This window comes from Coregonus lavaretus (assembly GCF_964263955.1).
Source record: "Coregonus lavaretus genome assembly, contig: HAP1_SCAFFOLD_294, whole genome shotgun sequence".
Taxonomy (NCBI): Eukaryota; Metazoa; Chordata; class Actinopteri; order Salmoniformes; family Salmonidae; genus Coregonus; species Coregonus lavaretus.
The window spans coordinates 295,241-307,460 of NW_028165697.1; the positions used below are offsets into that span (position 1 = coordinate 295,241).

The 12,220-nt window shown below is 45.8% G+C and overlaps 1 protein-coding gene across 1 annotated transcript; it reads right to left on the minus strand.

The window, feature by feature from the left end:
• Positions 1-328: 328 nt before the first annotated feature.
• LOC311115578 (uncharacterized protein) lies at positions 329-5,674 on the minus strand (the record flags this gene model as incomplete). The annotated part of the gene is made up of 7 exons (XM_084190736.1): positions 5,636-5,674; positions 4,792-4,906; positions 4,285-4,475; positions 1,622-1,708; positions 1,343-1,536; positions 859-1,195; positions 329-349 (listed from the first exon to the last, which is right to left on the minus strand). Exons 4-7 carry the CDS (start codon positions 1,682-1,684, stop codon positions 329-331), a joined length of 615 nt encoding a protein of 204 aa, XP_084046862.1. The 5' UTR covers positions 1,685-1,708; positions 4,285-4,475; positions 4,792-4,906; positions 5,636-5,674.
• Between the last annotated feature and the right edge of the window lie 6,546 nt (positions 5,675-12,220).

Consider the following 12,220-nt stretch of genomic DNA (forward strand, 5'->3'; position numbering starts at 1 on the left):
TCTTTCTCCTCTGTCTCGGCCCTCTCCTTCTCACCCCTCTCCTGCCACCGGCGCGTGTATTCCTCCCCGGTGAGGCACGTGGCGACCACAGCGACTCTTCTGTATCGGTCCATCCGATACTTCAGGACAGTAAGGATGTGCACCAGGTCCTTCGCTATCAGCCCACCCTCTATTAGGGGGTGCTCTTCTAGAGCTAGGCCTGGGACTGGGACTGGAGATGGGGCTGAGGGTCCTCCTGTGGTCGCTGGGGAGGAGGCGCTGACAGATGGCACAGTGCTGCTGGTTCCAGGAGAGACGGTGGTGGGACACAGTAGGGACAGAGACAACATTAAACGGGACCCTTCAATGGCTGAAGGGTCAAAAAGGGAAGAGGCCACACTTATTAAACCCTTCCACCACATAGCGCATGGTACGAGTAGCGGAATACTCTGGCAAATTCTGATTTGTTTACCATGTAGGAGTGGTCAAAATGGCTAAGGTCTCCAGCTACCTTGGAGAACTCAGCCTTTAAAGGGCCAAAGTATGCCACGTCCAGCGGCTGCAGGACACGGGTGCAGTGTGGTGGAAGACAAAGAAGTAGAACCCCTTCCCTTAGTGCCGCCGCGAGCACCTCCGGGTCCATGTGGCTATTGTGCCCATCGAAGAGGAGAAGGAGAGGGCGCTCCTTCACTGCATGCTTAATGAAGTGCAGAAACCACTTCCTGAACATGGTCCCCGTCAATGTAGCCACCGCTAGCCAAGGCTTGGGGGGGGGGGCATCCAAGTGTGTAGTGGCCACCGGGGAAACACTTGGGGTAGATGATAAAGGGGGAGGGGGGAGGATTGGGGGGGGGGGACATCCTCCCCAGCTGGGTTGACGCAGGCCAGCACTGTGATGTGCTCCTTGGTCCCAGGAGCCTGCTGGTACACGTGTTTTGCGGGCCGGGGAGCAAGCACTTTGTGCCTGCTCTGGTCGCTACGAAACCCAGACTCATCGCAGTTATAGATTTGTCTGGGTTTCTCCCTCAACCCACTCTCCTTCAAGTGCTTCTCATAAGAAGCGAAGAAGGTGTCCATCGTCAGACGCGTGCCACACTCAGCACTCCCCCTGTCCTGGGTGTCCGGCCTCCTCACGCGCAGGTTCTCGTGGCTCCTCCTGAACATTTCCCACCACCGCTTCCCCAGTGGTGGGATTGTTTCCCATGGGTGCCGAAACCTACAATAGAATAGAATACATATAAGTGTCCATCCAGGATGAAAATGTTTGTTTTGGCATCACCATACACATCCACATTTACATCACACACATTGAGAACAGTCAGTCCACCAGTCTACATACATAAATACAGAGAACACCAAATACCTGCATATTTTGTCGGCGTATTTCATCAGCCTCTGTCTGGTGAAGGGGATCCCACGGCCGACGCAGTAGATACAGTACTGCACCAGAGAATTTTCATCCTCTGGTGCAAGCAACGTGGGCGGTCCACTGCGACAACCACCGGTCACCAGGCCGCTCAGCCTGTCCGCCAGGGTCTGCCGAGGTACACCACGCACCTTGGTAGATAAGAAAACCAAACTGTTACTAGCAGATAAACATCACATACACACGGTACTCTCCTAATAACAAAATAAGCCTAACCTTGGCAGCCTGGGGGATAGCCATCCCTGCCCAGCAGTCCTCCATGGCACGGAACACGTCCATTGCTTCCTCTTGACTTTCTCCACGCTGTGGTGTTAATACATGTACCTAAATAACTTGGCATACTATACACATTTTGGAAAGATATCTGAATATGTATACACATTTACATTTCACAGCCAAGGCATTGAAAGGTGATGAACGTTTACACAATAGCTAAAAGTGTACCCAAGTTTTTTGTGTGATGTTATCTGTAATGACAATTAGTGTCCCAATGAGTTTAATATTGATGGATACATTGTACAATTTGACTAAATACTACCTCGATGTAGCTGTTGTAAGACGAAACATACCCAACAGTGATAGGTGTCAAACAGTTCACGGGTCAAAGTTCCAAATACATTTTTGCAGATTGTGCAAAACGCCTCCGTCTGATACGATAAAGCTTGACCACATTCCGCTGTTTTCGTGATATGTATTATCTAACGCTTTAAATGTTTTCCCTTTTTGCTGTCTTAGCACTTCTATCAACATTTAGCAACTAAGCTAGTAACATTAGAAAATCCGTTAGCTATTTTTCAGAGGTAAACAGATGGATATTACATGATGTGTGGTCTGTCGCGCAGTCAAATTTTAGAATACGCAGCGTGTTCCACTAAATGTGTACATATAACTTATTTGAAAACGCTCAAAACCTGCCTTCACTTTCTCAAATTGCACTGAAAATGGGTGGTCAGCTAGCTAGAAGGGTGTCGTTAGAAGCAAAACGTACCGTTGAATTTAAACGTTGACCTCGCAGCGATTTAGTCATCCTACCGCTAGAGAGTGTCAGAGGTTTGGGGAAAATTAGCTACAAGTTAGCTAGCTAGTCTAGGCTAGGCTACGTTAGCTAGTAACACATGACCAAACGAGAGCTCGCTAACCATCGGTCACATACGACCCAACAAATGTGCAGACAAAACATGTCATCCAAAAAACTGTCATGCAGAGGCCCAAACTTTACAGTGGAGCACGGAGGCCATCTTGTGGTTAAATGTGGGTACTGCACCTCATGGTGATTCCCTTTCAGCATTTGCTCTTTAGGCCAGCGTTTCCCAAACGCGGTCCTGGGGTCCCCAAGGGGTGCGCGTTTTGCGTTTTGCCCTAGCACTCCACAACTGATTCTAATACTCCAGCTTGATGATGATGAGTTTATTATTTGAATCAGCTGTGTAGTGCTAGGGCAAAAACTCCCAAAACGTGGCCCGAGTTTGGGAAACCCTGCTTTAGGCTAATACTAGCCTATTAGGATGACTTGGTTCGATCGCTTTAATGGCAACTGCTGAACTCTGGTTTTCACTAATTACTTGTCCCAGGTCACCATTATGAATCCAATAGCAAAACAAATGTTTCAAAATTGCTCAATAGTGAAAAAAGGCCAGGAAACGATGGGTTCTCAGCAATATTTCACCAACAACCAATCACTATTCACGCATAGACATTAGGATCATCAACAAATATTCCTAAGTCATACTACAAAAGGGTTGTAACGAAGTGGATTTGTCTGTTCAATGCAAGTTCAACGTCAAAGAAAAAGTGCATCACCACAACAAACGTGTCTTTAGATACACTGTAAAAAATGACTTTGTGGAATGTACTCAAGCTATTACAGTCAACAAAAGCACACGTCATATTGTTGAGTAGATCTTTTTGCTTGTTTTTATGAGTAGATAAGCTTGAGTAAGTTGAGTTGATGTGGTCCAATACATTGAGTAAAGATGATAGAGACGTAAAAATGATTATATTACGTTGATTCGACTCAAATAGACATTGTGTTATTTTACCTGAATGATTCATCCTATTATGTATTTAGACCAACTTACTTTGGATTCACTCAATCACATCCCTTAAGAGAAAAGGTATCCGGACACCGGGAATCCATTTATTTAAACATCAACGGTTTGCAAAACATCTGTTATTATGAGTTGACAAATTACTGAATTGCTATCAACACTGCAGGTAAATCCTGATTGCTGCAGGTAGGCAACACCGTAGAAATAGGAACTACAACACTAACAACAAGTGACATTTACTCCTGATGTACTGACTGACCTGTTGCAACCTCTACAACCACTGTGCTTATTATTTGACCCTGCTGGTCATCTATGAACGTTTGAACATCTTGGAGAAAAATGTGCCCTTAATGGCCACGTATACTGTTATAATCTCCACCCGGCACAGGCAGAAGGGCACTGGCCACCCCTCAGAGCCTGGTTGTTATCTAGGTTTGTGCCTTTCTAAGGAGTTTTTCCTAGCCACCGCGTTTCTACATCTGCATCGCTTGCCGTTTGGGGTTTTAGGCCGGGTTTCTGTATAGCACTTTGTGACATCTGTTGATGTAAAAAGGGCTTTATAGATCCACTTAATTGATTGATGGTAGAATTGTCAAAATACCAGTGGTAAAAGGTGTGTGACCTTGATGAAACCTCAAAATGATACAACGGATTCCAAAAAGGAAATTTCAAACCGCAACTGTACGGGAACAAAATGGACATTACATTTCACAATGACATCCTTCATTAAAAACACCTCTTTTGTATCTTTCGTATACAAAAACGCAATGGAAAATACAGTGGCAGTGACCCTTTAAAACACACCTTGCAGAATAAACGTGTCTTCCTTACCCTCTAACTTCTTTAGCGTAGATGACCGCCACGGGCCCATCGGGGACGGGGTCCCAGACCGCAATGTGCTCGAGTCCCGCCTCTCGGTGACCATCCCCCGGTAGGCAGAGATTGGTCCCAGCACAGATTCTGTGGGCCAGGCAGCTTCACCAACAACAAGCGGGCCTGCGGTAGAGGACACCGTTCCTGACCTGCTACCAGAAAAAATGAAGGGATAGAAGAGTTCCAAAAGGCACCTCAGCGTTTAACTACGAAGGTGTTACAAACTAACCCTGACATTCAGTCTATGACAATTGTCCTCTGGCCTGGCATTCTGCTTAAGACAGTCATTTGTTCTTGAGGCCTGTCATCTTGACTGTGTGCTTTGAGCAGTCCAGCTCCACAAACACTTTCTGGAATGTCTTGAACGTGTACTCCGCCTTTTAGGGGTGGCTGAGATTCAGAGCATATGTCACGCCAAGAAGAATTGCAGAAGCCTTTGCAAAACTCCGACCGGTGATCACTTACGGATGACGCCTACCTCCTCTGGACCATCACTCGCCACGGCACCCTCCTCGTTGATCGCATACATTTCCTTTACATGTTGCGCAAGGTCTCGCAGGAAATGACCCCCCTCAGCTTCCTGTAAAATAAATAACACAAAAATACAGACATTCTGTCAATGTGGGGGACACAGTTTATTCCACCTGGATTACGACATGCCCTTATTCGTTATCAGATTGCAGTGAACATTCTCTCCCTCTCACACACACACACACACACACACGTGATGGAATATTCATGGCTGAAAATGCTTTATTGGCCCCACATGGTAGTCTTTAATGAGGCCACCTCCAGTAAAGCTGAACAATATTTCCTCACTGAACTCACATCATGACCCTGATATAGAATAAAATCATTGATCTCATAGGATTCAATCTGTGCATGTGAAATCTATGAAATCACCGATCCAAGTATCCTATATTAGCAAAAGGTTGATCACTTCCTGTCTTTTGTCGTGCAAATATCTAGCTAGCTAGCTAGTCTAGGCTACGTTAGCTAGTAACACATGGCCAAGTAACACATGGCCAAACGAGAGCTCGCTAACCATCGGTCACATACGACCCAACAAATGCGCAGACAAAACATGTAATCCAAAAACTGTCATTAAAATAATGTGCATTTGTCCAGCATAGATTTGACTTGCAAAAGCGGCTGATTTTTGCGCATCATTTCCTGTATTTATGTTAAATTATTTGGAATACATTCACCACACTAAATCATGTTCACACGCACAAACAAATAATTTACTTCAAGATTTAAAGTTTAAGAGAGTGAGTACTCAATTGGACGACATTTCATTGTTACATACCTAGTCTCGTCTCAGATCAAGTTATTATCAGACTTCTTGAGGTAGTGACGTTTTTGTATTTCGCAGCAATAGTATCTCTTCTTCTGTCACTAACTTCGGGGTGCAGCGCATATGGTTCAGTGGCGCTCATCAGCGCCATCTACCGTCGGGGAGTTTGAAAAAGGAACATTTTGCTCTACTTACCGTGAAGTAAAATCATAATAGTCATCATCATAATAGTAGTACATTACAGTATATATTTGAGTAAAATAGTACAATTTAAAGGGAGTATGTCAGGGTCAATTACTGACAAATGAGAACACACTAATCCTCAGGGGTCATTTTGGGACAAAACGCACCACTTTGTGAAGGTTTTGTTTTGATTGAAGAGCAAGAAAAGTATTAATTGGTTCCACTTCTTTCCCTTCTAAATGCGTTTGCCTAAGGAAAGCCAGTATGCACATATCTAAATGTTATAAAACATTTTTTTTTTTTTTGCCACTCAGAACACAGACATTTACCTTAAGGGGAGTTACCCTCATTTTAGACTTCCCAACCATACATTTTCATGACAGTGTTCCTAATCTGTAGTAGGCAAAGCAGTTGAAAATCGGTAGGTTAACACCAAACCGTGAAGTGATTATGAATTCAGAGCAGTCGGATTAGGTCATAGTCAAATACATTTGAACAAATGAACAACAATATCACACATAAAGTGATGTGAGCATTGCATTGTGGAAAGCAATGACTTTACAAGAACATGTATTGCAATGCGAAGCATGTATTTCTAGATTAAACACTGATTCAGTGTGGTGAACAAGTACCTGTATGATTTGGTGTGCTCTACTTGAACATGTGCTTAGAGTTTTGAAACCACTGCCTATATGATGAGCTGTTGTATTTATTTTTTTACCACATACTTATGAAAATTGCACCGGTTGAGAGATGATGGCTCTCTGAGCCTACGGTAAAGAGTACTTCTGATCCAGCAGGTGGTGCTAAGATCCCTCCCTATATTACTTGAATGATGAGTTGACTTATTCCTTATAGCTCGCTCTCTGCCAATAAGGCGGGACAGCTGGATGTCCTAGGACACGATGGTCACCCTCTTTGCGTGGATGGCACACAGTTTGGTGTCCTCGAACAGACCGACCAGGTAAGTCTCGCTAGCCTCCTGCAGGGCCATCACGGCGGAGCTCTGGAAGCGCAGGTCGGCGATTTTTCTCCACAGGCGCTGGAAGGGCACAATGCGGACGAGCATCTCAGTGGCCGACGGATCTCTCTGAGACACGGTGCCGGGCCTATAACTGGGAGGCGCTCCTGCGCGCAGACTTGGCGTTGAGCTGCTTCCTGTAGGCTTTGTCAAGGGTGGATTTGCAGTCGGAGTATAGCCTCGAAATGCCCATGTGAAATGTATAAAGACGGCAGTGGCATCTGCTGATTGGACACCATCTCCCCACCACCCCGATTGGCCCATTGCGGAGGACTCCTCTGTCGGTTACTGGAAGGGATGCTTTGCTTCTTTTTTTTAGGACCGCGCGCCCAACACAATACACTGGGCGCCCAAAACAATAGTCCACTAAGCGCGTGCGTACAATAGCACACTGCTGGCCCTTTGCGCGCAATAATAGTCGTCAAAGTCAAGAGTGAAATCTTGTGTTATATTTTAATGCTAGCCTGTTATGGCAAACGAGGCCAATGGTACACTGCCTGCACACAACTACACACTGCGCGCCGGCAAAAGCACACTGTGCGCGCGCAACAGCACACTGACGGCCCTTTATGCGGAATATTAGTCTCCAAAGTCCAGAGTGAAATCTTGTGTTCTAATCTAATGCTTGCCTGCTATGGCAAACGAGGCCTAGTAGGTGTTATTGTTCATTCATGGCCTCATATGGGAACATGATATAGTGCCATGTATGTAAGTAATAGTCGACATAATTGTGTATACACCCACTCAATTGGTTGGCTCTTAAAATAGCCTTTGGAGGTTGAGTTGTCAAGTTGAAGCCGCAGTAGCGAATTTACTTGGCTTTGACGGTCTTCTTGGGGAGTAGGTAATGGGGGCTTCTTGTTTGCACGGGCAATGTCTCCGGCCAACTCCAGGATCTCAGCAGTCAGGCACTCGAGCACGGCAGCCAGGTAGACTGGTGCGACAGCGCCCAAACGCTCGGCATAGTTGCCTTTGCGCATCAGCCTGGGCATCTCTTAATCCATCTTGATTAAAATGTTCATGTAAAATTTGTTCCCAACATTGAAAAATGTCTGTGTTTGTGTGTAATTTTTTTTCCCAGCAAGATGAAGGGGGTGATGTCCTGCAGGACCTAGCACAACATGTAAGGAAAATCGTTGTGTACTAACCTGGGATATTTACGTTAAGGATCATGTTTACCAATCGATGACAGTATTGACTCAATACGGGGTTTGCTTTCCGCTATCCGTCGCCGTTTAAATGTCTGACATATAACCGTGCTCGAAAAAACCACAGGTAGCATAATGTATTTCAGCAGATTTTGTGCGTTTCTGTGTGAAAAGACACGAATTTATGTGCTACTTAATTCGTGCGAAAAGACAGCAATTTAACACACAACAACCATAAACGGATAGCCTATTTTTCTTTATTTTCTTTATTATGGCTAATTAAACGTTATGAATATACAGAAATGTTGTCTTTATTTAATAATGTTTCAAACATTGTAGTTGTATGCCTATGTACTGTTTGAGATTTTCTGAACATCATTTGTGAGAAAATACACACATTTACATGCAACTTAATTCGTGGGAAAAATTGTTTTATTAATGCTAATGCTGTTTTCTATGCTTGATTTTGATTAATACTTTGGGATTCTGGTGCACTTTTGGTCAGAAAGGCCCCTTTTCCGTGTAGGCAACAGTACACGATTTTCTTCATAATGCATTTCATATTTCGTAGAGTCTAAATTACACAATTTTATTCATTATTCATTTAATACATGTTAAAGAGGTTAATGTAAAAATAATGAAATATGTCGGCTTTCACTTATGGCACTTCCAAGGCCTTTCTATTGTGGTTATGTCAATCATATTATATACTTAGGCTATTGTAACGCGTTCAACCAGTTAGCAAGTCAGAAATGTCCGTTTCCTAGTACCGACTAGCACTTGAATGCTGTATTATGCCAACTTCACATTCTCGTGGAAAATGGGAAGTTGTAACTCCCACATGATTGTGTTCAATTGGTTTTGAAGTCGGAACAATTCTTAAACCAATAAGATTGGCAACAACATTTTCACTATTTCTCACTTGTAATTCCTACTTGGAGGGTCATTCAAGTGAAACTTCCCAGTCGGAACTAGGTATTTCCGATAACTCTGATAGCACCCTGAACACGACATTAATATGTGTGATCGACAACAGTAGGGTCTGGGTCCCGGCGTGTCCAGTCCCCATACCCATTCCATAGGAGTGAGTGTCAGTAGTCTACTATATGTCCGTGCTATGTGAAGTAAGTATGGTGATTATTATTAAGGTTCTGGTCGTCTGAGATACCAACAAGTAAGGCTATACAACATACAATATCAATAAATATATATTTTCTCCTATTAGTGTATTTGAGTTTGTTCTGTCGTTTCTGGATGATTTAATTGAAATTGCAACCAACTTTCTATGGCTTGTTTTAGATATAGTGATATTTGAGAGATTATTTCATTTCAAATAACTGAAAGTGAGAGGTTGTAATTTGAATAAAGGGGGGAAATGCCATTACTGAACATGTGGTGATTAGAACAAAAGATTTCACTCTTGACTTTGGCTAATATTATCGCGCGGCAGTGTCCTAATGCCTGCGCGCAGTGGACTATTGGCATCGTTTGCCATAGCAGGCTGGCATTAGATTAGAACATAAGATTTCACTCTTGACTTCAGCGACTATTATTGCGCATAAAGGGCCGGCAGTGTACTTTTGCGCGCACATTGTGTTTTTGCCTGCGCGCAGTGTGCAGTTGCATCCGCGCAGTGTACTATTGGCCTCGTTTGCCATAGCAGGCTAGCATTAAATTATAACACAAGATTTCACTCTTGACTTCAGCGACTATTATTGCGCATAAAGGGCCGGCAGTGTACTTTTGCGCACACATTGTGCTTTTGCCTGCGCGCAGTGTGCAGTTGCATCCGCGCAGTGTACTATTGGCCTCGTTTGCCATAGCAGGCTAGCATTAAATTATAACACAATATTTCACTCTTGACTTTGGCGACAATTATTGCGTGTAAAGGCCGGCAGTGGTCTATTGTTTTGGGCGCGCAGTGTATTATTGCGGGCGCACGCAAAGTGTATTGTTTTTTGGCGTACAGTGTGTTTTATGGGCGCGCAGTATATTGTTTTGGGTGCGCAGTGTACTGTTTTGGGTGCGCGGTCAAAAAAAAAGAGAAGCAAAGCATCCCTTCCGATAACCGACAGAGGAGGCCTCCGTAACGGGCAAATCGGGGTGGTGGGGAGATGGTGTCCAATCAGCAGATGCCACTGCCGGCTTTATACATTTCACATGGGCATTTCGAGGCTATACTCCGACTGTCTAAGAAGGAAGCTAGCGCCATGGCCAGAACCAAGCAAACCGCTCGCAAATCCACCCGTGGCAAAGCCTACAGGATGCAGCTCGCCGCCAAGGCTGCGCGCAGGAGAGCCTCCCCGTTACAGGCCCGGCACCGTGTCTCAGAGAGATCCGTCGTTACCAAAGCTCCACTGAGCTGCTCATCCGCAATGTGCCCTTCCAGCGCCTGGGGAGAAACATCGCCCTGTTCTTCAAGACCGACCTGCGCTTCCAGAGCTCCGCCGTGATGGCCCTGCAGGAGGCCAGCGAGGCTTACCTGGTCGGTCTATTTGAGGACACCAAACTGTGTGCCATCCACGCAAAGAGGGTGCATATCGTGCCCTAGGACATCGAGCTGGCCCGCCTTATTTGCAGAGAGCGCGCGTAAATTATGAACTGATCTCCAAAATCCCACCTCAATATTTCCATCAAAAAGGCATAATTGATCTATTTATACGTGGTCCTCTGTAGCTCAATTGGCAGAGCATGGCGCTTGTAACGCCAGGGTAGTGTGTTCCATCCCTGGGACCACCCATACGTAAACATGTATGCGCACATGACTGTAAATCGCTTTGGATAAAAGCGTCTGCTAAATGGCATATTATTATTATATACGCGCACGTCTACATTTCCAACCACTTCGCCGGGAAAGAGCGACGCTACCGGCTACGGAAGAGACACCAACGGCCGGGTGAGTCCATTCAAAGCTACGTGGCTAATCTGAGGGATTTGGCTAGCTCTTGTAACTACGGGACACTTCAGGACGAGATCATCAGGGATCAGTTGATAGAGGGGACGTTATGTGAAAAGACATGGGAGAAACTGCTTTTGGAATCGGATAATTTACATTACATTTACATTTACATTTTAGTCATTTAGCAGACGCTCTTATCCAGAGCGACTTACAGGAGCAATTAGGGTTAAGTGCCTTGCTCAAGGGCACATTAACGACATTTAGCAGACGCTCTTAGCCAGAGCGACTCACAAATTGGTGCGTTCACCCTATAGCCAGTGGGATAACCACTTTGCAATTGGGGGGGGGGGGTAGAAGGATTACTTTATCCTATCCCAGGTATTCCTTAAAGAGGTGGGGTTTCAAATGTCTCCGGAAGGTGGTGAGTGACTCCGCTGTCCTGGCGTCGTGAGGGAGCTTGTTCCACCATTGGGGTGCCAGAGCAGCGAACAGTTTTGACTGGGCTGAGCGGGAACTATGCTTCCGCAGAGGAAGGGGAGCCAGCAGGCCAGAGGTGGATGAACGCAATGCCCTCGTTTGGGTGTAGGGACTGATCAGAGCCTGAAGGTACAGAGGTGCCGTTCCCCTCACTGCTCCATAGGCAAGCACCATGGTCTTGTAGCGGATGCGAGCTTCAACTGGAAGCCAGTGGAGTGTGCGGAGGAGGGGGGTGACGTGAGAGAACTTGGGAAGGTTGAACACCAGACGGGCTGCGGCATTCTGGATGAGTTGTAGGGGTTTAATGGCACAGGCAGGGAGGCCAGCCAACAGCGAGTTGCAGTAGTCCAGACGGGAGATGACAAGTGCCTGGATTAGGACCTGTGCCGCTTCCTGTGTAAGGCAGGGTCGTACTCTCCGAATGTTGTAGAGCATGAACCTGCAGGAGCGGGTCACCACCTTGATGTTGGCGGAGAACGACAGGGTGTTGTCCAGGGTCACGCCTAGGCTCTTCGCACTCTGGGAGGAGGACACAGCGGAGTTGTCAACCGTGATGACGAGATCATGGAACGGGCAGTCCTTCCCCGGGAGGAAGAGCAGCTCCGTCTTGCCAGGGTTCAGCTTGAGGTGGTGATCCGTCATCCATACTGATATGTCTGCCAGACATGCAGAGATGCGATTCGCCACCTGGTTATCAGAAGGGGGAAAGGAGAAGATTAGTTGTGTATCGTCAGCGTAGCAATGATAGGAAAGGCCATGTGAGGATATGACAGAGCCAAGTGACTTGGTGTATAGGGAGAAAAGGAGAGGGCCTAGAACTGAGCCCGAGGGGACACCAGTGGTGAGAGCACGTGGTGCGGAGACAGCCT